This window comes from Ranitomeya variabilis, chromosome 5, assembly GCF_051348905.1.
Source record: "Ranitomeya variabilis isolate aRanVar5 chromosome 5, aRanVar5.hap1, whole genome shotgun sequence".
NCBI classification, from domain to species: Eukaryota; Metazoa; Chordata; class Amphibia; order Anura; family Dendrobatidae; genus Ranitomeya; species Ranitomeya variabilis.
Window position 1 is genome coordinate 1,849,018 of NC_135236.1, and position 25,747 is coordinate 1,874,764.

Consider the following 25,747-nt stretch of genomic DNA (forward strand, 5'->3'; position numbering starts at 1 on the left):
AAACTAAGGTCGACCGTGACCTGAACCTGACCCAACACTTACAGTAGCCGGGGGATGTACCTACGATGCCCTAGACACCACGCGCCAGCCGGAGATCTAACTACCCCTATAAGAGGAATATACAGGCCTGCCTTACCTCCAGATGAACCCCAAAAGGTGATAGTAGCCCCCCACAGATATTGACGGTGAGTTCAGAGGAAATGACATACGTAGGATGAACAGCAGATTTAGCACAGTGAGGTCCGCTTACTAGATAGCAGAAGGACAGGAAAGTGTTACTTCACGGTCAACCTAAAAACACTATTCAAAAACACCATCCAGAAACTACTTTAAACTCCAGTGACAACTCATGCCACTGGAGTAGTAATTTTCTGTCCACAAGAGCTTCCAGCACTGAAGAGTCACATTGCAGATAGCTGGACAAAAATAGCAAAACAAGAAACAAAATTCAACTTAGCTGAACTGGGACTTGAAGCAGGTGAATGCAACAGAATGCTACTAGCACATTGTTGGCCGGCATATGACTAACAGCCAAGCAGCCTTAAATAGGAAACTCCCCTAGAGGGTGGCGACAGGTAATCAGAGATGGAAGAAGGCACATAAGAGACACTACCATAACAAACCACCGGGGGAGCCCACAAACCGAATTCACAACAGTACCCCCCCCTTAAGGAGGGGGCACCGAACCCTCACCAGAACCACCAGGGCGATCTGGATGAGCACTATGAAATGCACGAACCAAATCGGGAGCATGAACATCGGATGCTGTCACCCAAGAATTATCCTCCTGGCCATAACCTTTCCACTTAACCAGATACTGAAGTTTCCGTCTGGAAACACGGGAGTCCAAGATCTTTTCCACCACATACTCCAATTCACCCTCAACCAACACAGGAGCAGGTGGATCAGCAGAAGGAACAACCGGTACCTCATACCTCCGCAATAATGACCGATGGAAAACATTATGGATATTAAAAGATGCTGGGAGGTCCAAACGAAAGGACACAGGATTAAGAACCTCCAGAATCCTATAAGGGCCGATAAACCGAGGCTTAAACTTAGGAGACGAGACCTTCATAGGAACAAATCGAGAAGACAGCCACACCAGGTCCCCAACACAAAGACGAGGACCAATACGCCGATGACGATTAGTGAACTGTTGAGTCTTCTCCTGGGACAACTTCAGATTGTCCACAACCTGTCCCCAAATCCGATGCATCCTATCAACCACAGCATCCACTCCAGGACAATCCGAAGACTCCAATTGACCGGACGAAAACCGAGGGTGAAACCCTGAATTACAAAAAAATGGAGAAACCAAAGTGGCAGAACTGGCCCGATTGTTAAGGGCAAACTCTGCCAACGGCAAAAAGTCAAGCCAATCATCCTGATCAGCGGACACAAAACACCTCAAGTAAGTCTCCAAGGTCTGATTAGTACGCTCAGTCTGGCCATTAGTCTGAGGATGGAATGCAGACGAAAAAGACAAATCGATACCCATCCTGGCACAGAACGTCCGCCAAAATCTAGACACAAACTGAGTACCCCTGTCAGACACTATATTCTCAGGAATACCATGCAAACGCACCACATTCTGAAAAAATAGAGGAACCAACTCAGAGGAGGAGGGCAATTTGGGTAAAGGTACCAAATGAACCATCTTAGAAAAACGGTCACAAATCACCCAGATGACAGACATCCTACGAGAAACCGGAAGGTCAGAAATAAAGTCCATAGAGATGTGCGTCCAAGGCCTCTTAGGAATAGGCAAGGGCAACAACAACCCACTGGCCCTAGAACAGCAGGGCTTGGCCCGAGCACAAACATCACACGACTGCACAAACATGCGCACATCTCGAGACAAAGAAGGCCACCAGAAGGACCTAGACACCAAATCCCTGGTGCCAAAAATTCCAGGATGACCTGTCAACGCGGAAGAATGAACCTCCGAGATAACTCTACTGGTCCAATCATCAGGGACAAACAGTCTACCAGGCGGACAGCGATCAGGCCTATCCACCTGAAACTCCTGCAAAGAACGCCGCAGGTCTGGGGAGACAGCTGACAATATCACCCCATCCTTCAGGATGCCGGTAGGTTCGGAATCACCAGGCGAGTCAGGCTCAAAACTCCTAGAGAGGGCATCCGCCTTCACATTCTTGGACCCAGGCAGGTATGACACCACAAAGTTAAATCGGGAGAAAAACAACGACCAGCGCGCCTGTCTAGGATTCAGACGCCTGGCCGACTCAAGATAAATTAGATTCTTGTGGTCAGTGAGGACCACCACCTGGTGTCTAGCACCCTCAAGCCAATGACGCCACTCCTCAAACGCCCACTTCATGGCCAGAAGTTCCCGATTTCCCACATCATAATTTCGCTCAGCGGGCGAAAACTTTCGGGAGAAAAACGCACATGGTCTCATTACTGAGCAGTCAGGATCTTTCTGCGACAAAACTGCACCTGCTCCGATCTCCGAAGCATCCACCTCAACCTGGAACGGAAGTAACACATCAGGTTGGCGCAACACAGGAGCGGAAGAAAAGCGGCGCTTAAGCTCTTGAAAGGCCTCCACAGCCGCAGAGGACCAATTAGCAACATCAGCACCCTTTTTGGTCAAATCAGTCAAAGGTTTAGCAATGGCAGAAAAACCCGCTATAAATCGGCGATAGAAATTAGCAAAACCCAAGAACTTTTGCAGACTCTTCAAAGAAGTAGGTTGCATCCAATCACAAATAGCCTGGACCTTGACAGGGTCCATCTCCATAGATGAAGGGGAAAAAATATATCCCAAAAAGGAAATTCTCTGAACTCCAAAACTACACTTTGAGCCCTTTACAAAAAGAGAATTAGCTCGCAAAACCTGAAAAACCCTCCTGACCTGTTGAACGTGAGATTCCCAGTCCTCCGAAAAAACAAGAATATCATCCAAATACACAATCATAAACTTATCCAGATATTCACGGAAAATATCGTGCATAAAGGACTGAAAAACGGAAGGGGCATTTGCGAGACCGAAAGGCATTACCAAATACTCAAAATGGCCTTCAGGCGTATTAAATGCGGTCTTCCACTCATCCCCCTGCTTAATCCGCACCAAATTATACGCACCACGTAGATCGATCTTAGTGAACCACTTAGCCCCCTTTATACGAGCAAACAGATCAGTCAGTAAAGGTAACGGGTACTGGTATTTAACTGTAATCTTATTCAAAAGTCGATAGTCGATACAAGGTCTCAATGAACCATCCTTTTTACCTACAAAGAAAAATCCTGCCCCTAGTGGAGACAACGAGGGGCGAATATGACCCTTTTCCAAGGATTCTCTGATATACTCCCGCATAGCAGTATGTTCGGGCACAGACAAATTAAACAAGCGACCCTTAGGAAACTTACTACCGGGGATCAATTCAATAGCGCAGTCACACTCTCTGTGGGGAGGGAGAGAATCAACTTTAGGCTCTTGAAAGACATCATAAAAATCTGACAGAAATGCTGGGATCTCAGAGGGAGTAGATGAAGAAATAGGAACCAAAGGTGCATCCCCATGAATACCCCGACATCCCCAGCTCAACACAGACATAGATTTCCAGTCCAAGACGGGATTATGAATCTGTAACCATGGTAATCCAAGCACTAAGACATCATGTAGGTTATATAATACAAGGAAACGAATAATCTCCTGATGGTCTGGGGTAAGACGCATAGTCACTTGTGTCCAATATTGTGGTTTATTGCTAGCCAAAGGTGTAGAATCAATACCCTTCAGGGGAATAGAAACTTCCAACGGCTCCAAATCAAACCCACAACGCTTGGCAAAGGACCAATCCATGAGACTCAGAGCGGCGCCAGAATCCACATAAGCATTCACAGTAACAGATGATAAGGTACAAATCAATGTCACGGACAAAAGAAATTTTGACTGCAAGGTACCTGTAGAAAAAGATTTATCAACCTTTTTATCAACCTTATTTATACGTTTAGAGCATGCTGATATAACATGAGCTGGATCTCCACAGTAGAAGCACAATCCATTTTTGCGCCTGTAATTTTGACGTTCGCCTCTAGACAAAACACGATCGCATTGCATATGCTCTAATGCCTTTTCAGAGGTCACCGCCAAATGGTGCACAGGTCTTTGCTCAGAAGACACCGCCATATGGTGCACAGGTTTTTGCTCAGAAGATACCGCCATATGGTGCACAGATTTGCGCTCCCGCAAACGCCGATCAATCTGGATAGCCAATTTCATGGCATCATTCAGACCTGTAGGCACAGGGAACCCCACCATGACATCCTTCACGGCATCAGAGAGACCTTCTCTGAAATTAGCTGCTAAAGCGCACTCATTCCATCTAGTAAGCACCGACCATTTACGGAATTTCTGGCAGTATATCTCAGCTTCATCTTGCCCTTGGGAAAGAGCTATCAAGGCTTTCTCAGCCAAAATCTCCAAATTAGGCTCTTCATAAAGCAACCCCAAAGCCTGAAAAAACGCATCTACATTTAACAACGCAGGATCCCCTGGCGATAATGCAAATGCCCAACTTTGTGGGTCGCCGCGCAGTAGAGAGATAACAATTTTAACTTGTTGAGTATGATCACCAGCAGAGTGAGATCTCAGAGACAAAAACAATTTGCAATTTTCCCTGAAACTCAAAAACCGGGATCTGTCTCCGGTAAAGTATTCAGGCAGAGGAATCTTAGGTTCAGACATTGGAGCACGTATAACAAAATCTTGTAGGTTCTGTACTTTTGTCGCAAGGTTATTCAAACCTGCAACTAAACTCTGTGAATCCATGATTCAAATGGGTGTAACCCAAGCATTCAGAGGTTAAGAGGAGAGGAGAAAAAAAAAAGGCTGAAGACTGCAGTTTAAGCAAGGAATACAAATGAGCAAACTAAGGTGCACTTTCAAACACAGAAAAAAAAAAACCTTTTCTCCTCCTTCCTGCTTTAGTGCATATTTTAACACATAGATTTTTTACTGGCCGGCCAAACTGTTATGGTTACCCCCAATGACCAGGGGAATAAAAATACAAAACGGACTAGCTCTCGGGTGATGGAAACTAAGGTCGACCGTGACCTGAACCTGACCCAACACTTACAGTAGCCGGGGGATGTACCTACGATGCCCTAGACACCACGCGCCAGCCGGAGATCTAACTACCCCTATAAGAGGAATATACAGGCCTGCCTTACCTCCAGATGAACCCCAAAAGGTGATAGTAGCCCCCCACAGATATTGACGGTGAGTTCAGAGGAAATGACATACGTAGGATGAACAGCAGATTTAGCACAGTGAGGTCCGCTTACTAGATAGCAGAAGGACAGGAAAGTGTTACTTCACGGTCAACCTAAAAACACTATTCAAAAACACCATCCAGAAACTACTTTAAACTCCAGTGACAACTCATGCCACTGGAGTAGTAATTTTCTGTCCACAAGAGCTTCCAGCACTGAAGAGTCACATTGCAGATAGCTGGACAAAAATAGCAAAACAAGAAACAAAATTCAACTTAGCTGAACTGGGACTTGAAGCAGGTGAATGCAACAGAATGCTACTAGCACATTGTTGGCCGGCATGTGACTAACAGCCAAGCAGCCTTAAATAGGAAACTCCCCTAGAGGGTGGCGACAGGTAATCAGAGATGGAAGAAGGCACATAAGAGACACTACCATAACAGACCACCGGGGGAGCCCACAAACCGAATTCACAACAGTCCGTATTGCGTCTCCGGGGGATGTGCACCCCACGCAGTCGTGGTCAGTCGGCGTGGGGCGTCTATGGGCTGGGCCGCATCAGCGGCTGAACGTGACATGAGCTTTGTACGATCTCCGTTCAGATTTTGCTCTCACACACGAGCTTTGTATGATCCGCAGTTCCAGTTGCTTTGTATGATCCTACATTCAGGTTTTTTCCTCACACACGAGCTTTCTACGATCCTGCGTTCGGGTTTTGCTCTCACACAAGATTTGTATGATCCTCCGTTCCGGTTTTGCTCTCACCCACGAGCTTTGTACGATCCTCTGTTCGGGTTTTGCTCTCACATATGAGCTTTGTACGATCTCCATTCGGGTTTTGCTCTCACACACAAGGTTTGTACGATTCTCTGTTCCGGTTTTGCTCTCACGCACGAGCTTTGTACGATCCACCGTCCTCTGCTCAGGTTTTACTCTCACCTACGAGCTTTGTGCGATCAGTCACCTACTACTCAGACTTCGCCCTCACACATGAGCTTTGTATTATCCTCCGTTCAGGTTTTTCCCTCACATATGAGCTTCGCAAGATCCTCTGCTCAGGTTTTGCTCTCACATACGAGCTTTGTACGATCTACGTTCAGGTTTTGCTCTCACTCACGAGCTTTGTATGATCCTCTGTTCAGGTTTTCCTCTCACACACAAGCTTAGTACAATCCTCCATCCTCCGCTCAGGTTTTTCTCTCATGCACGAGGTTTGTACGATCCTCCGTTCAGGTTTTCCTCTCACATGAGCTTTGTATGATCCTCCGTTCAGGTTTTTCTCTCACACGAGCTTTGTACGATCCTCCGTTCAGGTCTTCCTCACACACGATCTTTGTACGATCCTCCGTTCAGGTTTTCCTCTCACACGAGCTTTGTATGATCCTCCGTTCAGGTTTTTCTCTCACACACGAGCTTTGTACGATCCTCCATTCAGGTTTTCCTCACACACGAGCTTTGTACAATCCTCCGTTCAGGTTTTCCTCTCACACACGAGCTTTTGTACGATCCTCCATTCAGGTTTTTATGCTCACACACTAGCTTTGTACGATCCTCCATTCACGTTTTACTCTTGCCCACAAGCTTTGTACAATCTGCCGCCATCCACTCAGGTTTTACCCTTACCCACGAGCTTTGCACAATCGGTCGCCCTCTGCTCAGGTTTTGCTTTCACACAAGCCTTCTACCTAACCTCAGTCCTCCGCTGGAGCTTTACTTTCACCCACAAGCTTTCTACAATCTGTTGGTCTGCTCAGGTTTTATTTTCACACACGAGCTTGTACAGTACTTTGCACTACACTAAGGATTTACCCTCACCCATAAGCTTTGTATGGTCTTCCGACTAACGCAAAGGTTTCACTCTTTGTACGATTTTCCATCCTCTGCTCATGTTTTACTCTCCCTCGAGTTTGTACAATCTGTCGCCCTATGCTCAGATTTTAATCTAATCTCTGAGCTTTGTACAATCTGCCGCCCACTGTTCAGGTTTTTGGCCACGAGCTTTGTATGAACCTCCGTCCCACGCTAGACTTGTACATCAGCACACAAGCTCTGCACCAACCGCCGTGCTGCGCTTGAGTTGCACACTGGCACACAAGCTTTGTACAATTTGCTGTCCTCCGCTAGACTTGTACACCGGCACACGAGCTCTGCACCATGTGCCATGCTGTGCTCAACTTGTACAAAGTACCCGAGATGTGCACCATCTGACACAGTTTGTTGTTTTTTATTAACACACTTCCCATATTCTGTACAAGAAATTTATGTATTAAAAAAAATAAACTTAATGTACAAATCAAGAAAAAAAAATAAATCAGCAGCTTAAATAAAAGGCAAGAGGCTGGAACAGAAACTCTGCGCCCGTCCGTGTGTCCCGCCACCAGCCAAAATGCTTCATTTGTTCAATAAATTAATGGGAGGGGATGTAAACAACGGGCGGGGAGCTGACAAATTGGAGGGGACATTAGTTAGGGAGTGGTGGGGAGAAGTTCGATCAGAGGGTCATTTGCAACAGACTCCCTATTTGTGGCACAGATATTCTCCGAAGTCCACTCTTCTCTTCTAGTGTCCGCACATCTGACACAAGTTCACTCCACGCGCACCAGCAGTCCCCTCAAGATGGTGGCCCCCTTTTCCTTGGTCAGCCACTCCACTTCAGAGCTAGGTATCCTGGGATCCAAAATATCAGAGGACCCTGCTGATGGAGGACCAATTTTATATGACCCCGGTCGTACACAGATCTGCAGAGCAACTTGGGCTCCAAATGTGCGCTGAGAGCGGGGGTCCCTGAACCTGAAATCGGAGAAAGGCAAGGATCAGAATGGAGAGACCACTTAAAATTATAAAAAGGGTACAAGAACTAAAGCACCAAGGGTAATGACCATACAATGCACAACTCCTGAACACAGTAGTGGGAAGTAGAAGCCAATGACTAACCATTGCTATACTTGCAGAGCAGCGGGCAGTACCAGCCAATGACTAACCATTGCCGTACTGGCCTAGCAGCGGGCAGTACCAACCAATGACTAACCATTGCTATACTGGCCGAGCAGCGGGCAGTACCAGTCAATGACTAACCATTGCCGTACTGGCCTAGCAGCTGGTAGTACCAGCCAATGGCTAACCATTGCCGTACTGGCTGAGTAGCGGGCAGTATCAGCCAATGACTGCTGTACTGGCCGAGTAGCGGGCAGTACCAGCCAATGACTAACCATTGCTATAATGGCCGAGCAGCTGGCAGTACCAGCCAATGACTAAGCATTGCCGTACTGGCCGAGTATAGGGCAGAACTAGTGAATGACTATCCATTGCCGTACTGGCCGACTATAGAGCAGTACCAGCCAATGACTAACCATTGCCATACTGGCCGAGCAGCGGGTAGTGCCAACCAATGACTAATGACTGCTGTACTGGCCGAGTAGTGGGCAGTATCAGCCAATGACTAACCACTGCGGTACAGGCCGAGAAGCGCGCAGTAGCAGCATACAACGAATACAAACTAGGTCATGACATTTATAAAGCTCCATGTGTAGAAGACTCAGACCTGGGTCCACGAGAAACTCTAAATCAAAAGATCTAACCATTATGGGCAGGGGCTGAGCATTACACCATACTATCCCATGACTAACCGTTACTGACACAGGCTGAACAGTACACCGTACCATCCCATGACTAACCGTTACTGACACAGGCTGAACAGTACACCGTACCATCCCATGACTAACCGTTACTGACACAGGCTGAGCAGTACACCGTACCATCCCATGACTAACCATTACAGGCACAGGCTGAGCAGTACACCATACTATCCCATGACTAACCATTACTGGCACAGGCAGAGCAGTATGTTGTACCATCCCATAACTAACCTTTACTGACACAGGCTAAGCAGTACACCATACTATCCCATGACTGACCATTACTGGCACAGGCTGAGCAGTACACCGTACTATCCCATGACTAACCATTACAGGCACAGGCTGAGCAGTACACCATACTATCCCATGACTAACCATTACTGACACAGGCTGAGCAGTATGTTGTACCATCCCATAACTAACCTTTACTGACACAGGCTAAGCAGTACACCATACTATCCCATGACTGACCATTACTGGCACAGGCTGAGCAGTACACCATACTATCCCATGACTAACCATTACTGGCACAGGCTGAGCAGTACACCGTACTATCCCATGACTAACCATTACTGACACAGGCTGAGCAGTACACCGTACTATCCCATGACTAACCATTACTGGCACAGGCAGAGCAGTATGTTGTACCATCCCATAACTAACCTTTACTGACACAGGCTAAGCAGTACACCATACTATCCCATGACTGACCATTACTGGCACAGGCTGAGCAGTACAGCGTACTATACCACACGACTAACCATTACTGACACAGGCTGAGCAGTACACCATACTATCCCATGACTGACCATTACAGGCACAGGCTGAGCAGTACAGCGTACTATACCACACGACTAACCATTACTGACACATGCTGAGCAGTACACCATACTATCCCATGACTGACCGTTACTGACACAGGCAGAGCAGTACACCGTACTATCCCATGACTAACCATTACTGACACAGGCTGAGCAGTACACCATACTATCCCATGACTGACCGTTACTGACACAGGCAGAGCAGTACACCGTACTATCCCATGACTAACCATTACAGGCACAGGCTGAGCAGTACACCGTACTATCCCATGACTAACCATTACAGGCACAGGCTGAGCAGTACACCATACTATCCCATGACTGACCGTTACTGACACAGGCAGAGCAGTACACCGTACTATCCCATGACTAACCATTACTGGCACAGGCTGAGCAGTACACCGTACTATCCCATGACTAACCATTACTGGCACAGGCTGAGCAGTACACCGTACTATCCCATGACTAACCATTACTGGCACAGGCTGAGCAGTACACCGTACTATCCCATGACTAACCATTACAGGCACAGGCTGAGCAGTACACCATACTATCCCATGACTAACCATTACAGGCACAGGCTGAGCAGTACACCGTACTATCCCATGACTGACCGTTACTGACACAGGCAGAGCAGTACACCGTACTATCCCATGACTAACCATTACTGGCACAGGCTGAGCAGTACACCATACTATCCCATGACTAACCATTACAGGCACAGGCTGAGCAGTACACCATACTATCCCATGACTAACCATTACTGACACAGGCTGAGCAGTACACCATACTATCCCATGACTGACCGTTACTGACACAGGCAGAGCAGTACACCGTACTATCCCATGACTAACCATTACTGGCACAGGCTGAGCAGTACACCGTACTATCCCATGACTAACCATTACTGACACAGGCTGAGCAGTACACCATACTATCCCATGACTAACCATTACTGACACAGGCTGAGCAGTACACCGTACTATCCCATGACTGACCGTTACTGACACAGGCAGAGCAGTACACCGTACTATCCCATGACTAACCATTACAGGCACAGGCTGAGCAGTACACCGTACTATCCCATGACTAACCATTACTGGCACAGGCTGAGCAGTACACCGTACTATCCCATGACTAACCATTACTGGCACAGGCTGAGCAGTACACCGTTCTATCCCATGACTAACCATTACTGACACAGGCTGAGCAGTACACCATACTATCCCATGACTAACCATTACTGACACAGGCTGAGCAGTACACCGTACTATCCCATGACTGACCATTACAGGCACAGGCTGAGCAGTACACCGTACTATCCCATGACTGACCGTTACTGACACAGGCTGAGCAGTACACCGTACTATCCCATGACTGACCATTACTGGCACAGGCTGAGCAGTACACCGTACTATCCCATGACTAAACATTACTGGCACAGGCTGAACAGTACACCGTACTATCCCATGACTAACCATTACTGACACAGGCAGAGCAGTACACCGTACTATCCCATGACTGACCATTACTGACACAGGCTGAGCATTACACCATACTATCCCATGACTGACCATTACTGGCACAGGCTGAGCAGTACACCGTACTATCCCATGACTGACCGTTACTGACACAGGCAGAGCAGTACACCGTACTATCCCATGACTAACCATTACTGGCACAGGCTGAGCAGTACACCGTACTATCCCATGACTAACCATTACAGGCACAGGCTGAGCAGTACACCATACTATCCCATGACTGACCGTTACTGACACAGGCAGAGCAGTACACCGTACTATCCCATGACTAACCATTACTGGCACAGGCTGAACAGTACACCGTACTATCCCATGACTGACCATTACTGGCACAGGCTGAGCAGTACACCGTACTATCCCATGACTAACCATTACTGACACAGGCTGAGCAGTACACCGTACTATCCCATGACTGACCATTACAGGCACAGGCTGAGCAGTACACCGTACTATTCCATAACTAACCATTACAGGCACAGGCTGAGCAGTACACCGTACTATCCCATGACTAACCATTACTGACACAGGCAGAGCAGTACACCGTACTATCCCATGACTAACCATTACTGGCACAGGCTGAGCAGTACACCGTACTATCCCATGACTAACCATTACAGGCACAGGCTGAGCAGTACACCGTACTATCCCATGACTGACCGTTACTGACACAGGCAGAGCAGTACACCGTACTATCCCATGACTAACCATTACTGGCACAGGCTGAGCAGTACACCATACTATCCCATGACTAACCATTACAGGCACAGGCTGAGCAGTACACCATACTATCCCATGACTAACCATTACTGACACAGGCTGAGCATTACACCATACTATCCCATGACTGACCGTTACTGACACAGGCTGAGCAGTACACCGTACTATCCCATGACTAACCATTACTGACACAGGCTGAGCAGTACACCATACTATCCCATGACTAACCATTACAGGCACAGGCTGAGCAGTACAGCGTACTATACCACACGACTAACCATTACTGACACAGGCTGAGCAGTACACCGTACTATCCCATGACTGACCGTTACTGACACAGGCAGAGCAGTACACCGTACTATCCCATGACTAACCATTACTGACACAGGCTGAGCAGTACACCGTACCATCCCATGACTAACCGTTACTGACACAGGCTGAGCAGTACAGCGTACTATACCATGACTAACCATTACTGGCACAGGCTGAGCAGTACACCATACTATCCCATGACTGACCGTTACTGACACAGGCAGAGCAGTACACCGTACTATCCCATGACTAACCATTACTGACACAGGCTGAGCAGTACACCGTACCATCCCATGACTAACCGTTACTGACACAGGCTGAGCAGTACAGCGTACTATACCATGACTAACCATTACTGACACAGGCTGAGCAGTACACCATACTATCCCATGACTAACCATTACTGACACAGGCTGAGCAGTACACCGTACCATCCCATAAGTAACCTTTACTGACACAGGCTGAGCAGTACAGCGTACTATACCATGACTAAAAATTACTGACATAGGCTGAGCAGTACACCGTACCATCCCATGACTGACCATTAATGGCACAGGCTGAGCAGTATGTTGTACCATCCCATAACTAACCATTACAGGCACAGGCTGAGCAGTACACCGTACTATTCCATGACTAACCATTACTGGCACAGGCTGAGCAGTACATCATACTATCCCATGACTAATCATTACTGGCACAGGCTGAGCAGTACACCGTACTATCCCATGACTAATCATTACTGGCACACACTCACTGGACTTTGGGACAGAATTCAGGCAGGCCGGCATATCGCAGAGTGGGCGATAGGACCACGCTTTGCACCTCGCGGCTCTGCAAGACGTTGGGCTCAGATGCTGGGAAGCCATTTTGTGGATCGGTCTTTATTGGCATAGATGTGAGAATACACGATGAGCCTGTGAAGAAAGAGCGGTAAGAACACATGAAAAACCTGCAGAGGAGAGCAGCAAGAACACACGATGACCATGATGAGAAGGAGAGCAGCGAGAATACATAAGTAACCTGCAGAGGAGGAGAGCAGTGAGAATAAACCTGCGGAAGGGGAGACCAGCGAGAATACACAAGGAACCTGCGGAAGAGGAGAGCAGCGAGAATACACAAGGAACCTGCAGAAGAGGAGAGCAGTGAGAATACACAAGGAACCTGCGGAAGAGGAGAGCAGCGAGAATACACAAGGAACCTGCGGAAGAGGAGAGCAGTGAGAATACACAATAAACCCGCAGAAGAGGAGAGCAGTGAGAATACACAATAAACCTGCGGAAGGGGAGACCAGCGAGAATACACAAGGAACCTGCGGAAGAGGAGAGCAGCGAGAATACACAAGGAACCTGCAGAAGAGGAGAGCAGTGAGAATACACAAGGAACCTGCAGAGGAGGAGAGCAGTGAGAATACACAATAAACCCGCAGAAGAGGAGAGCAGTGAGAATACACAATAAACCTGCGGAAGGGGAGACCAGCGAGAATACACAAGGAACCTGCGGAAGAGGAGAGCAGCGAGAATACACAAGGAACCTGCGGAAGAGGAGAGCAGCGAGAATACACAAGGAACCTGCAGAAGAGGAGAGCAGTGAGAATACACAAGGAACCTGCAGAGGAGGAGAGCAGTGAGAATACACAATAAACCCGCAGAAGAGGAGAGCAGTGAGAATACACAATAAACCTGCGGAAGAGGAGAGCAGTGAGAATACACAATAAACCTGCAGAAGGGGAGACCAGCGAGATTACACAAGGAACCTGCAGAAGAGGAGAGCAGTGAGAATACACAATAAACCTGCAGAAGGGGAGACCAGCGAGATTACACAAGGAACCTGCAGAAGAGGAGAGCAGCGAGAATACACAAGGAACCTGCGGAAGAGGAGAGCAGCGAGAATACACAAGGAACCTGCAGAGGAGGAGAGCAGTGAGAATACACAATAAACCCGCAGAAGAGGAGAGCAGTGAGAATACACAATAAACCTGCGGAAGGGGAGACCAGCGAGAATACACAAGGAACCTGCGGAAGAGGAGAGCAGCGAGAATACACAAGGAACCTGCAGAAGAGGAGAGCAGTGAGAATACACAAGGAACCTGCGGAAGAGGAGAGCAGCGAGAATACACAAGGAACCTGCAGAAGAGGAGAGCAGTGAGAATACACAAGGAACCTGCGGAAGAGGAGAGCAGCGAGAATACACAAGGAACCTGCAGAAGAGGAGAGCAGTGAGAATACACAAGGAACCTGCAGAGGAGGAGAGCAGTGAGAATACACAATAAACCCGCAGAAGAGGAGAGCAGTGAGAATACACAATAAACCTGCGGAAGAGGAGAGCAGTGAGAATACACAATAAACCTGCAGAAGGGGAGACCAGCGAGATTACACAAGGAACCTGCAGAAGAGGAGAGCAGTGAGAATACACAATAAACCTGCAGAAGGGGAGACCAGCGAGATTACACAAGGAACCTGCAGAAGAGGAGAGCAGTGAGAATACACAATAAACCTGCGGAAGAGGAGACCAGTGAGATTACACAAGGAACCTGCAGAAGAGGAGAGCAGTGAGATTACACATGGAACCTGCAGAAGGGGAGACCAGCGAGAATACATAAGGAACCTGCAGAAGAGGAGAGCAGTGAGAATACACAATAAACCTGCGGAAGGGGAGACCAGCGAGATTACACATGGAACCTGCAGAAGAGGAGAGCAGTGAGAATACACAATAAACCTGTGGAAGAGAAGACTGTCGTGATAATGTGAACATGCCATGTTTGAGTATCAGCCTAGCTTTACAAGACACGCTGGGGGCTATTCCGACCCCACTTCTCTCCCATCCCACTGCCTTCGCTGGTATAGTCACAAACCTCTATGGCCGAGACACAGTGTAACTTGAAACTCCAGTGTGCCGCTCTGACCCTCCTCACTCCTTCCTTCCTCCCTCCCGTAGGAATTCCTTTGTCTCCAACCACCTGGGCTTGCTGTGTATGGGGGAGATATTAAAGAAGCCATAATGCGACGCCAGCGTATGATAGAAATATGACCGAGACATATTTGGAACGTGCTTTGATAGAGCTTTGCTACAGCGCCTTTTGCTAAAATCTAGCACCAAGGGAACAAGAGAAATGGATTTCTCCTAAACACAGTGGAATAGCTAACCCGAGTTTAGACTCATTAGAAACCTAATTTCAATATAAAATGAGTGATGGGTGTGCCGTTATTCTGCTAGGTTCTCAAGCACATTTATGATTATAAGTTTTTGTACCAAAATGTGCACCCTGGCAGCTAGGGGAGGGTGCAGGTAAACCAGCCCCTTTAGTGATGTCACAAGCCTACGAGGATAAGTTACTGCCAGTCAGCCCAGCCTTCAATCTTGCCTGAGAAGCTGTTGCACCAGGACACTCTGATGAATTGGGATGTCTGGCTTCTCCCACCAGCATGGTTAGCCTGGAATGATCTAAGCAACATGTGAGTGTTTATCTTCTTTAATCCCTGTTTTTTTTGTAATTGCTTGTGCATACCTTAATTGTCTCATACTGTAAAATCTTTTTATACCTTTTGTAAACACTGCCTACCTTTTGGAGTAAACTATAAAATTACTAGTTCGTCTTCTCCATGTTCAAATTTCCACGTGCCTGAAGTTAATTATGCTACTAATTTGGGTTGGCTCGAATCCCTCTGTTGAGGAATCTGAGCTGGTGGCATCGAAATGTGTTCTGGGCTAGGTGAGTACCGCTGGCAGCGACGGAACGGGGTTTTATAAGCTATTGTCTGGCTGCGGCCAGAGCATTTACAATTCCCTCGCTGCAGCGTACCTGCTAGCCAGTCCGCAGTGAAGCTGCCCATCCGGCGACTAATTATCCCAGCTGTAGTTCCCTGACTGACCTCAGGGTAAGGAGAGCGCCGGAGAGCTGCAAGTTCCAAAGTGGAACTGGAATGTGGGATATACATAAATCCCTGCAGTTGGTGACATATTGTAGCAGCAGTGGGATAACTAAAATAAGCGCCTGTGGTAAGTTGATAGGTCAATAGCCTTGTTTTTGTTTTCATCACATTGTAGCAGTGGAGGGATAACTAAGATAAGCCTCCTGCACATGTGATAGCTGTGTGCTGGCCAAAGGTCACCCCCCTTTCCGTGAGATTGACCAGTGAGAATATACAAGGAACCTGCAGAAGAGGAGAACAATGAGAATACTCAATAAACCTGTGGAAGAGGAGAGCAGTGAGAATACACAAGGAACCTGCGGAAGAGGAGAGCAGTGAGAATACACAATAAACCTGCAGAAGAGGAGAGCAGTGAGAATACACAAGGAACCTGCGGAAGAGGAGACCAGTGAGAATACACAATAAACCCGCAGAGGAGGAGAGCAGTGAGATTACACAATAAACCTGCGGAAGAGGAGAGCAGTGAGAATACACAATAAACCCGCAGAGGAGGAGAGCAGTGAGAATACACAATAAACCTGCGGAAGAGGAGAGCAGTGAGAATACACAAGGAACCTGCAGAAGAGGAGAGCAGTGAGAATACACAATAAACCTGCGGAAGAGTAGACCAGTGAGAATACACAATAAACCCGCAGAGGAGGAGAGCAGTGAGAATACACAAGGAACCTGCGGAAGAGGAGAGCAGTGAGAATACACAATAAACCCGCAGAGGAGGAGAGCAGTGAGAATACACAATAAACCCGCAGAGGAGGAGAGCAGTGAGATTACACAATAAACCTGCGGAAGAGGAGAGCAGTGAGAATACACAATAAACCCGCAGAGGAGGAGAGCAGTGAGAATACACAATAAACCTGCGGAAGAGGAGACCAGTGAGAATACACAAGGAACCTGCAGAAGAGGAGAGCAGTGAGAATACACAATAAACCTGCGGAAGAGTAGACCAGTGAGAATACACAATAAACCCGCAGAGGAGGAGAGCAGTGAGAATACACAAGGAACCTGCAGAAGAGGAGAGCAGTGAGAATACACAATAAACCCGCAGAGGAGGAGAGCAGTGAGATTACACAATAAACCTGCGGAAGAGGAGACCAGTGAGAATACACAATAAACCTGCGGAAGAGGAGAGCAGTGAGAATACACAAGGAACCTGCAGAAGAGGAGAGCAGTGAGAATACACAATAAACCTGCGGAAGAGGAGACCAGTGAGAATACACAATAAACCTGGAGACCAGTGAGAATACACAATAAAATGCAGAGGAAAAGAGCAGTGAGAATACACAATAAACCCGCAGAGGAGGAGAGCAGTGAGATTACACAATAAACCTGTGGAAGAGGAGACCAGTGAGAATACACAAGGAACCTGCAGAAGAGGAGAGCAGTGAGAATACACAATAAACCTGCGGAAGAGGAAAGCAGTGAGAATACACAATAAACCTGCGGAAGAGGAGACCAGTGAGAATACACAAGGAACCTGCAGAAGAGGAGAGCAGTGAGAATACACAAGGAACCTGCAGAAGAGGAGAGCAGTGAGAATACACAATAAACTTGCGGAAGAGAGAATACAGTAGGAACCTGCAGACGAGGAGAGCAGAGAGAATACAAAATAAACCTGCGGAAGAGGAAAGCAGTGAGAATACACAATAAACCTGCGGAAGAGGAGACCAGTGAGAATACACAAGGAACCTGCAGAAGAGGAGAGCAGTGAGAATACACAATAAACCTGGAGACCAGTGAGAATACACAATAAACCTGCAGAGGAAAAGAGCAGTGAGAATACACAAGGAACCTGCGGAAGAGGAGAGCAGTGAGAATACACAATAAACCTGCAGAAGAGGAGAGCAGTGAGAATACACAATAAACCTGCGGAAGAGGAGACCAGTGAGAATACACAAGGAACCTGCGGAAGAGGAGAGCAGTGAGAATACACAATAAACCTGCGGAAGAGGAGAGCAGTGAGAATACACAAGGAACCTGCAGAAGAGGAGAGCAGTGAGAATACACAATAAACCTGGAGACCAGTGAGAATACACAATAAACCTGCAGAGGAGGAGAGCAGTGAGAATACACAATAAACCTGCGGAAGAGGAGAGCAGTGAGAATACACAATAAACCTGCGGAAGAGGAGACCAGTGAGAATACACAATAAACCTGCGGAAGAGGAGAGCAGTGAGAATACACAATAAACCTGCGGAAGAGGAGAGCAGTGAGAATACACAAGGAACCTGCAGAAGAGGAGAGCAGTGAGAATACACAATAAACCTGCGGAAGAGGAGACCAGTGAGAATACACAAGGAACCTGCGGAAGAGGAGAGCAGTGAGAATACACAATAAACCTGCGGAAGAGGAGAGCAGTGAGAATACACAATAAACCTGCAGAAGAGGAGAGCAGTGAGAATACACAATAAACCTGCGGAAGAGGAGACCAGTGAGAATACACAAGGAACCTGCGGAAGAGGAGACCAGTGAGAATACACAATAAACCTGGAGAGCAGTGAGAATACACAATAATCTTGCGGAAGAGGAGAGCAGTGAGAATATACAAGGAACCTGCAGAAGAGGAGAGCAGTGAGAATACACAAGGAACCTGCAGAAGAGGAGAGCAGTGAGAATACACAAGGAACCTGCAGAAGAGGAGACCAGTGAGAATACACAATAAACCTGCAGAAGAAGAGAGCAGTGAGAATACACAAGGAACCTGCTGAAGAGGAGACCAGTGAGAATACACAAGGAACCTGCAGAGGAGACCAGTGAGATTACACGAGGAACCTGCAGAAGAGAAGAGAAGTGAGAACATAGGAGGAACCTGCAGAAGAGGAGAGCAGTGAGGATACACGAGGAACCTGCAGAAGAAGAGAGCAGTGAGAATACACAAGGAATCTGCGGAAGAGAGCAGTGAAAATACACAAGGATCCTGCAGAAGAGGAGAGCAGTGAGAATACACGAGGAACCTGGGGAAGAGGAGACCAGTGAGAATACACAATAAACCTGCGGAAGAGGAGAGCAGTGAGAATACACAATAAACCTGCGGAAGAGGAGACCAGTGAGAATACACAAGGAACCTGCAGAAGAGGAGACCAGTGAGAATACACAAGGAACCTGCAGAGGAGACCAGTGAGATTACACGAGGAACCTGCAGAAGAGAAGAGCAGCGAGAACATAGGAGGAACCTGCAGAAGAGGAGACCAGTGAGAATACACAAGGAACCTGCAGAAGAGGAGACCAGTGAGAATACACAAGGAACCTGCAGAGGAGACCAGTGAGAATACACAAGGAACCTGCGGAAGAGGAGACCAGTGAGAATACACAAGGAACCTGCAGAAGAGGAGACCAGTGAGAATACACAAGTAACCTGCAGAGGAGACCAGTGAGAATACACAAGGAACCTGCGGAAGAGGAGAGCAGTGAGAATACACAATAAACCTGCGGAAGAGGAGAGCAGTGAGAATACACAATAAACCTGCAGAAGAGGAGAGCAGTGAGAATACACAATAAACCTGCAGAAGAGGAGAGCAGTGAGAATACACAAGGAACCTGCGGAAGAGGAGACTAGTGAGAATACACAATAAACCTGGAGAGCAGTGAGAATACACAATAAACCTGCAGAGGAGGAGAGCAGTGAGAATACACAATAAACCTGCGGAAGAGGAAAGCAGTGAGAATACACAATAAACCTGCGGAAGAGGAGAGCAGTGAGAATACACAAGGAACCTGCGGAAGAGGAGAGCAGTGAGAATACACAATAAACCTGCAGAAGAGGAGAGCAGTGAGAATACACAATAAACCTGCGGAAGAGGAGACCAGTGAGAATACACAAGGAACCTGCGGAAGAGGAGACCAGTGGGAATACACAATAAACCTGGAGAGCAGTGAGAATACACAATAAACCTGCAGAGGAGGAGAGCAGTGAGAATACACAATAAACCTGCGGAAGAGGAGAGCAGTGAGAATACACAATAAACCTGCGGAAGAGGAGACCAGTGAGAATACACAAGGAACCTGCGGAAGAGGAGAGCAGTGAGAATACACAATAAACCTGCGGAAGAGGAGAGCAGTGAGAATACACAAGGAACCTGCAGAAGAGGAGAGCAGTGAGAATACACAAGGAACCTGCAGAAGAGGAGACCAGTGAGAATACACAATAAACCTGCAGAAGAGGAGAGCAGTGAGAATACACAAGGAACCTGCAGAAGAGGAGACCAGTGAGAATACACAAGGAACCTGCAGAAGAGGAGACCAGTGAGAATACACAAGGAACCTGCAGAGGAGACCAGTGAGAATACACAAGGAACCTGCGGAAGAGGAGACCAGTGAGAATACACAAGGAACCTGCAGAAGAGGAGACCAGTGAGAATACACAAGTAACCTGCAGAGGAGACCAGTGAGAATACACAAGGAACCTGCGGAAGAGGAGAGCAGTGAGAATACACAATAAACCTGCGGAAGAGGAGAGCAGTGAGAATACACAATAAACCTGCAGAAGAGGAGAGCAGTGAGAATACACAATAAACCTGCAGAAGAGGAGAGCAGTGAGAATACACAAGGAACCTGCGGAAGAGGAGACTAGTGAGAATACACAATAAACCTGGAGAGCAGTGAGAATACACAATAAACCTGCAGAGGAGGAGAGCAGTGAGAATACACAATAAACCTGCGGAAGAGGAAAGCAGTGAGAATACACAATAAACCTGCGGAAGAGGAGAGCAGTGAGAATACACAAGGAACCTGCGGAAGAGGAGAGCAGTGAGAATACACAATAAACCTGCAGAAGAGGAGAGCAGTGAGAATACACAATAAACCTGCGGAAGAGGAGACCAGTGAGAATACACAAGGAACCTGCGGAAGAGGAGACCAGTGGGAATACACAATAAACCTGGAGAGCAGTGAGAATACACAATAAACCTGCAGAGGAGGAGAGCAGTGAGAATACACAATAAACCTGCGGAAGAGGAGAGCAGTGAGAATACACAATAAACCTGCGGAAGAGGAGACCAGTGAGAATACACAAGGAACCTGCGGAAGAGGAGAGCAGTGAGAATACACAATAAACCTGCGGAAGAGGAGAGCAGTGAGAATACACAAGGAACCTGCAGAAGAGGAGAGCAGTGAGAATACACAAGGAACCTGCAGAAGAGGAGACCAGTGAGAATACACAATAAACCTGCAGAAGAGGAGAGCAGTGAGAATACACAAGGAACCTGCAGAAGAGGAGACCAGTGAGAATACACAAGGAACCTGCAGAGGAGACCAGTGAGATTACACGAGGAACCTGCAGAAGAGAAGAGCAGTGAGAACATAGGAGGAACCTGCAGAAGAGGAGAGCAGCGAGAATACACAAGGAACCTGCGGAAGAGGAGAGCAGCGAGAATACACAAGGAACCTGCAGAGGAGGAGAGCAGTGAGAATACACAATAAACCCGCAGAAGAGGAGAGCAGTGAGAATACACAATAAACCTGCGGAAGGGGAGACCAGCGAGAATACACAAGGAACCTGCGGAAGAGGAGAGCAGCGAGAATACACAAGGAACCTGCAGAAGAGGAGAGCAGTGAGAATACACAAGGAACCTGCGGAAGAGGAGAGCAGCGAGAATACACAAGGAACCTGCAGAAGAGGAGAGCAGTGAGAATACACAAGGAACCTGCGGAAGAGGAGAGCAGCGAGAATACACAAGGAACCTGCAGAAGAGGAGAGCAGTGAGAATACACAAGGAACCTGCAGAGGAGGAGAGCAGTGAGAATACACAATAAACCCGCAGAAGAGGAGAGCAGTGAGAATACACAATAAACCTGCGGAAGAGGAGAGCAGTGAGAATACACAATAAACCTGCAGAAGGGGAGACCAGCGAGATTACACAAGGAACCTGCAGAAGAGGAGAGCAGTGAGAATACACAATAAACCTGCAGAAGGGGAGACCAGCGAGATTACACAAGGAACCTGCAGAAGAGGAGAGCAGTGAGAATACACAATAAACCTGCGGAAGAGGAGACCAGTGAGATTACACAAGGAACCTGCAGAAGAGGAGAGCAGTGAGATTACACATGGAACCTGCAGAAGGGGAGACCAGCGAGAATACATAAGGAACCTGCAGAAGAGGAGAGCAGTGAGAATACACAATAAACCTGCGGAAGGGGAGACCAGCGAGATTACACATGGAACCTGCAGAAGAGGAGAGCAGTGAGAATACACAATAAACCTGTGGAAGAGAAGACTGTCGTGATAATGTGAACATGCCATGTTTGAGTATCAGCCTAGCTTTACAAGACACGCTGGGGGCTATTCCGACCCCACTTCTCTCCCATCCCACTGCCTTCGCTGGTATAGTCACAAACCTCTATGGCCGAGACACAGTGTAACTTGAAACTCCAGTGTGCCGCTCTGACCCTCCTCACTCCTTCCTTCCTCCCTCCCGTAGGAATTCCTTTGTCTCCAACCACCTGGGCTTGCTGTGTATGGGGGAGATATTAAAGAAGCCATAATGCGACGCCAGCGTATGATAGAAATATGACCGAGACATATTTGGAACGTGCTTTGATAGAGCTTTGCTACAGCGCCTTTTGCTAAAATCTAGCACCAAGGGAACAAGAGAAATGGATTTCTCCTAAACACAGTGGAATAGCTAACCCGAGTTTAGACTCATTAGAAACCTAATTTCAATATAAAATGAGTGATGGGTGTGCCGTTATTCTGCTAGGTTCTCAAGCACATTTATGATTATAAGTTTTTGTACCAAAATGTGCACCCTGGCAGCTAGGGGAGGGTGCAGGTAAACCAGCCCCTTTAGTGATGTCACAAGCCTACGAGGATAAGTTACTGCCAGTCAGCCCAGCCTTCAATCTTGCCTGAGAAGCTGTTGCACCAGGACACTCTGATGAATTGGGATGTCTGGCTTCTCCCACCAGCATGGTTAGCCTGGAATGATCTAAGCAACATGTGAGTGTTTATCTTCTTTAATCCCTGTTTTTTTTGTAATTGCTTGTGCATACCTTAATTGTCTCATACTGTAAAATCTTTTTATACCTTTTGTAAACACTGCCTACCTTTTGGAGTAAACTATAAAATTACTAGTTCGTCTTCTCCATGTTCAAATTTCCACGTGCCTGAAGTTAATTATGCTACTAATTTGGGTTGGCTCGAATCCCTCTGTTGAGGAATCTGAGCTGGTGGCATCGAAATGTGTTCTAGGCTAGGTGAGTACCGCTGGCAGCGACGGAACGGGGTTTTATAAGCTATTGTCTGGCTGCGGCCAGAGCATTTACAATTCCCTCGCTGCAGCGTACCTGCTAGCCAGTCCGCAGTGAAGCTGCCCATCCGGCGACTAATTATCCCAGCTGTAGTTCCCTGACTGACCTCAGGGTAAGGAGAGCGCCGGAGAGCTGCAAGTTCCAAAGTGGAACTGGAATGTGGGATATACATAAATCCCTGCAGTTGGTGACATATTGTAGCAGCAGTGGGATAACTAAAATAAGCGCCTGTGGTAAGTTGATAGGTCAATAGCCTTGTTTTTGTTTTCATCACATTGTAGCAGTGGAGGGATAACTAAGATAAGCCTCCTGCACATGTGATAGCTGTGTGCTGGCCAAAGGTCACCCCCCTTTCCGTGAGATTGACCAGTGAGAATATACAAGGAACCTGCAGAAGAGGAGAACAATGAGAATACTCAATAAACCTGTGGAAGAGGAGAGCAGTGAGAATACACAAGGAACCTGCGGAAGAGGAGAGCAGTGAGAATACACAATAAACCTGCAGAAGAGGAGAGCAGTGAGAATACACAAGGAACCTGCGGAAGAGGAGACCAGTGAGAATACACAATAAACCCGCAGAGGAGGAGAGCAGTGAGATTACACAATAAACCTGCGGAAGAGGAGAGCAGTGAGAATACACAATAAACCCGCAGAGGAGGAGAGCAGTGAGAATACACAATAAACCTGCGGAAGAGGAGAGCAGTGAGAATACACAAGGAACCTGCAGAAGAGGAGAGCAGTGAGAATACACAATAAACCTGCGGAAGAGTAGACCAGTGAGAATACACAATAAACCCGCAGAGGAGGAGAGCAGTGAGAATACACAAGGAACCTGCGGAAGAGGAGAGCAGTGAGAATACACAATAAACCCGCAGAGGAGGAGAGCAGTGAGAATACACAATAAACCCGCAGAGGAGGAGAGCAGTGAGATTACACAATAAACCTGCGGAAGAGGAGAGCAGTGAGAATACACAAGGAACCTGCAGAAGAGGAGAGCAGTGAGAATACACAATAAACCTGCGGAAGAGTAGACCAGTGAGAATACACAATAAACCCGCAGAGGAGGAGAGCAGTGAGAATACACAAGGAACCTGCAGAAGAGGAGAGCAGTGAGAATACACAATAAACCCGCAGAGGAGGAGAGCAGTGAGATTACACAATAAACCTGCGGAAGAGGAGACCAGTGAGAATACACAATAAACCTGCGGAAGAGGAGAGCAGTGAGAATACACAAGGAACCTGCAGAAGAGGAGAGCAGTGAGAATACACAATAAACCTGCGGAAGAGGAGACCAGTGAGAATACACAATAAACCTGGAGACCAGTGAGAATACACAATAAAATGCAGAGGAAAAGAGCAGTGAGAATACACAATAAACCCGCAGAGGAGGAGAGCAGTGAGATTACACAATAAACCTGTGGAAGAGGAGACCAGTGAGAATACACAAGGAACCTGCAGAAGAGGAGAGCAGTGAGAATACACAATAAACCTGCGGAAGAGGAAAGCAGTGAGAATACACAATAAACCTGCGGAAGAGGAGACCAGTGAGAATACACAAGGAACCTGCAGAAGAGGAGAGCAGTGAGAATACACAAGGAACCTGCAGAAGAGGAGAGCAGTGAGAATACACAATAAACTTGCGGAAGAGAGAATACAGTAGGAACCTGCAGACGAGGAGAGCAGAGAGAATACAAAATAAACCTGCGGAAGAGGAAAGCAGTGAGAATACACAATAAACCTGCGGAAGAGGAGACCAGTGAGAATACACAAGGAACCTGCAGAAGAGGAGAGCAGTGAGAATACACAATAAACCTGGAGACCAGTGAGAATACACAATAAACCTGCAGAGGAAAAGAGCAGTGAGAATACACAAGGAACCTGCGGAAGAGGAGAGCAGTGAGAATACACAATAAACCTGCAGAAGAGGAGAGCAGTGAGAATACACAATAAACCTGCGGAAGAGGAGACCAGTGAGAATACACAAGGAACCTGCGGAAGAGGAGAGCAGTGAGAATACACAATAAACCTGCGGAAGAGGAGAGCAGTGAGAATACACAAGGAACCTGCAGAAGAGGAGAGCAGTGAGAATACACAATAAACCTGGAGACCAGTGAGAATACACAATAAACCTGCAGAGGAGGAGAGCAGTGAGAATACACAATAAACCTGCGGAAGAGGAGAGCAGTGAGAATACACAATAAACCTGCGGAAGAGGAGACCAGTGAGAATACACAATAAACCTGCGGAAGAGGAGAGCAGTGAGAATACACAATAAACCTGCGGAAGAGGAGAGCAGTGAGAATACACAA

The 25,747-nt window shown here is 47.4% G+C and overlaps 1 protein-coding gene across 2 annotated transcripts in view; it reads right to left on the minus strand.

Moving 5' to 3' along the window:
* Positions 1 to 7,452: 7,452 nt before the first annotated feature.
* The window catches only part of NEURL4 (neuralized E3 ubiquitin protein ligase 4), a 140,992-nt gene continuing 122,697 nt past the window's right edge, over positions 7,453 to 25,747 (minus strand). For both annotated transcript variants that reach the window (XM_077261431.1, XM_077261432.1), the window contains exons 28-29: positions 13,025 to 13,184; positions 7,453 to 8,034 (exon numbers count right to left, since the gene is read on the minus strand). In XM_077261431.1, the coding sequence (XP_077117546.1) occupies positions 7,830 to 8,034; positions 13,025 to 13,184 (365 nt within the window). In that variant the 3' untranslated portion in view covers positions 7,453 to 7,829. The remainder of the gene's footprint in view (positions 8,035 to 13,024; positions 13,185 to 25,747) is intronic.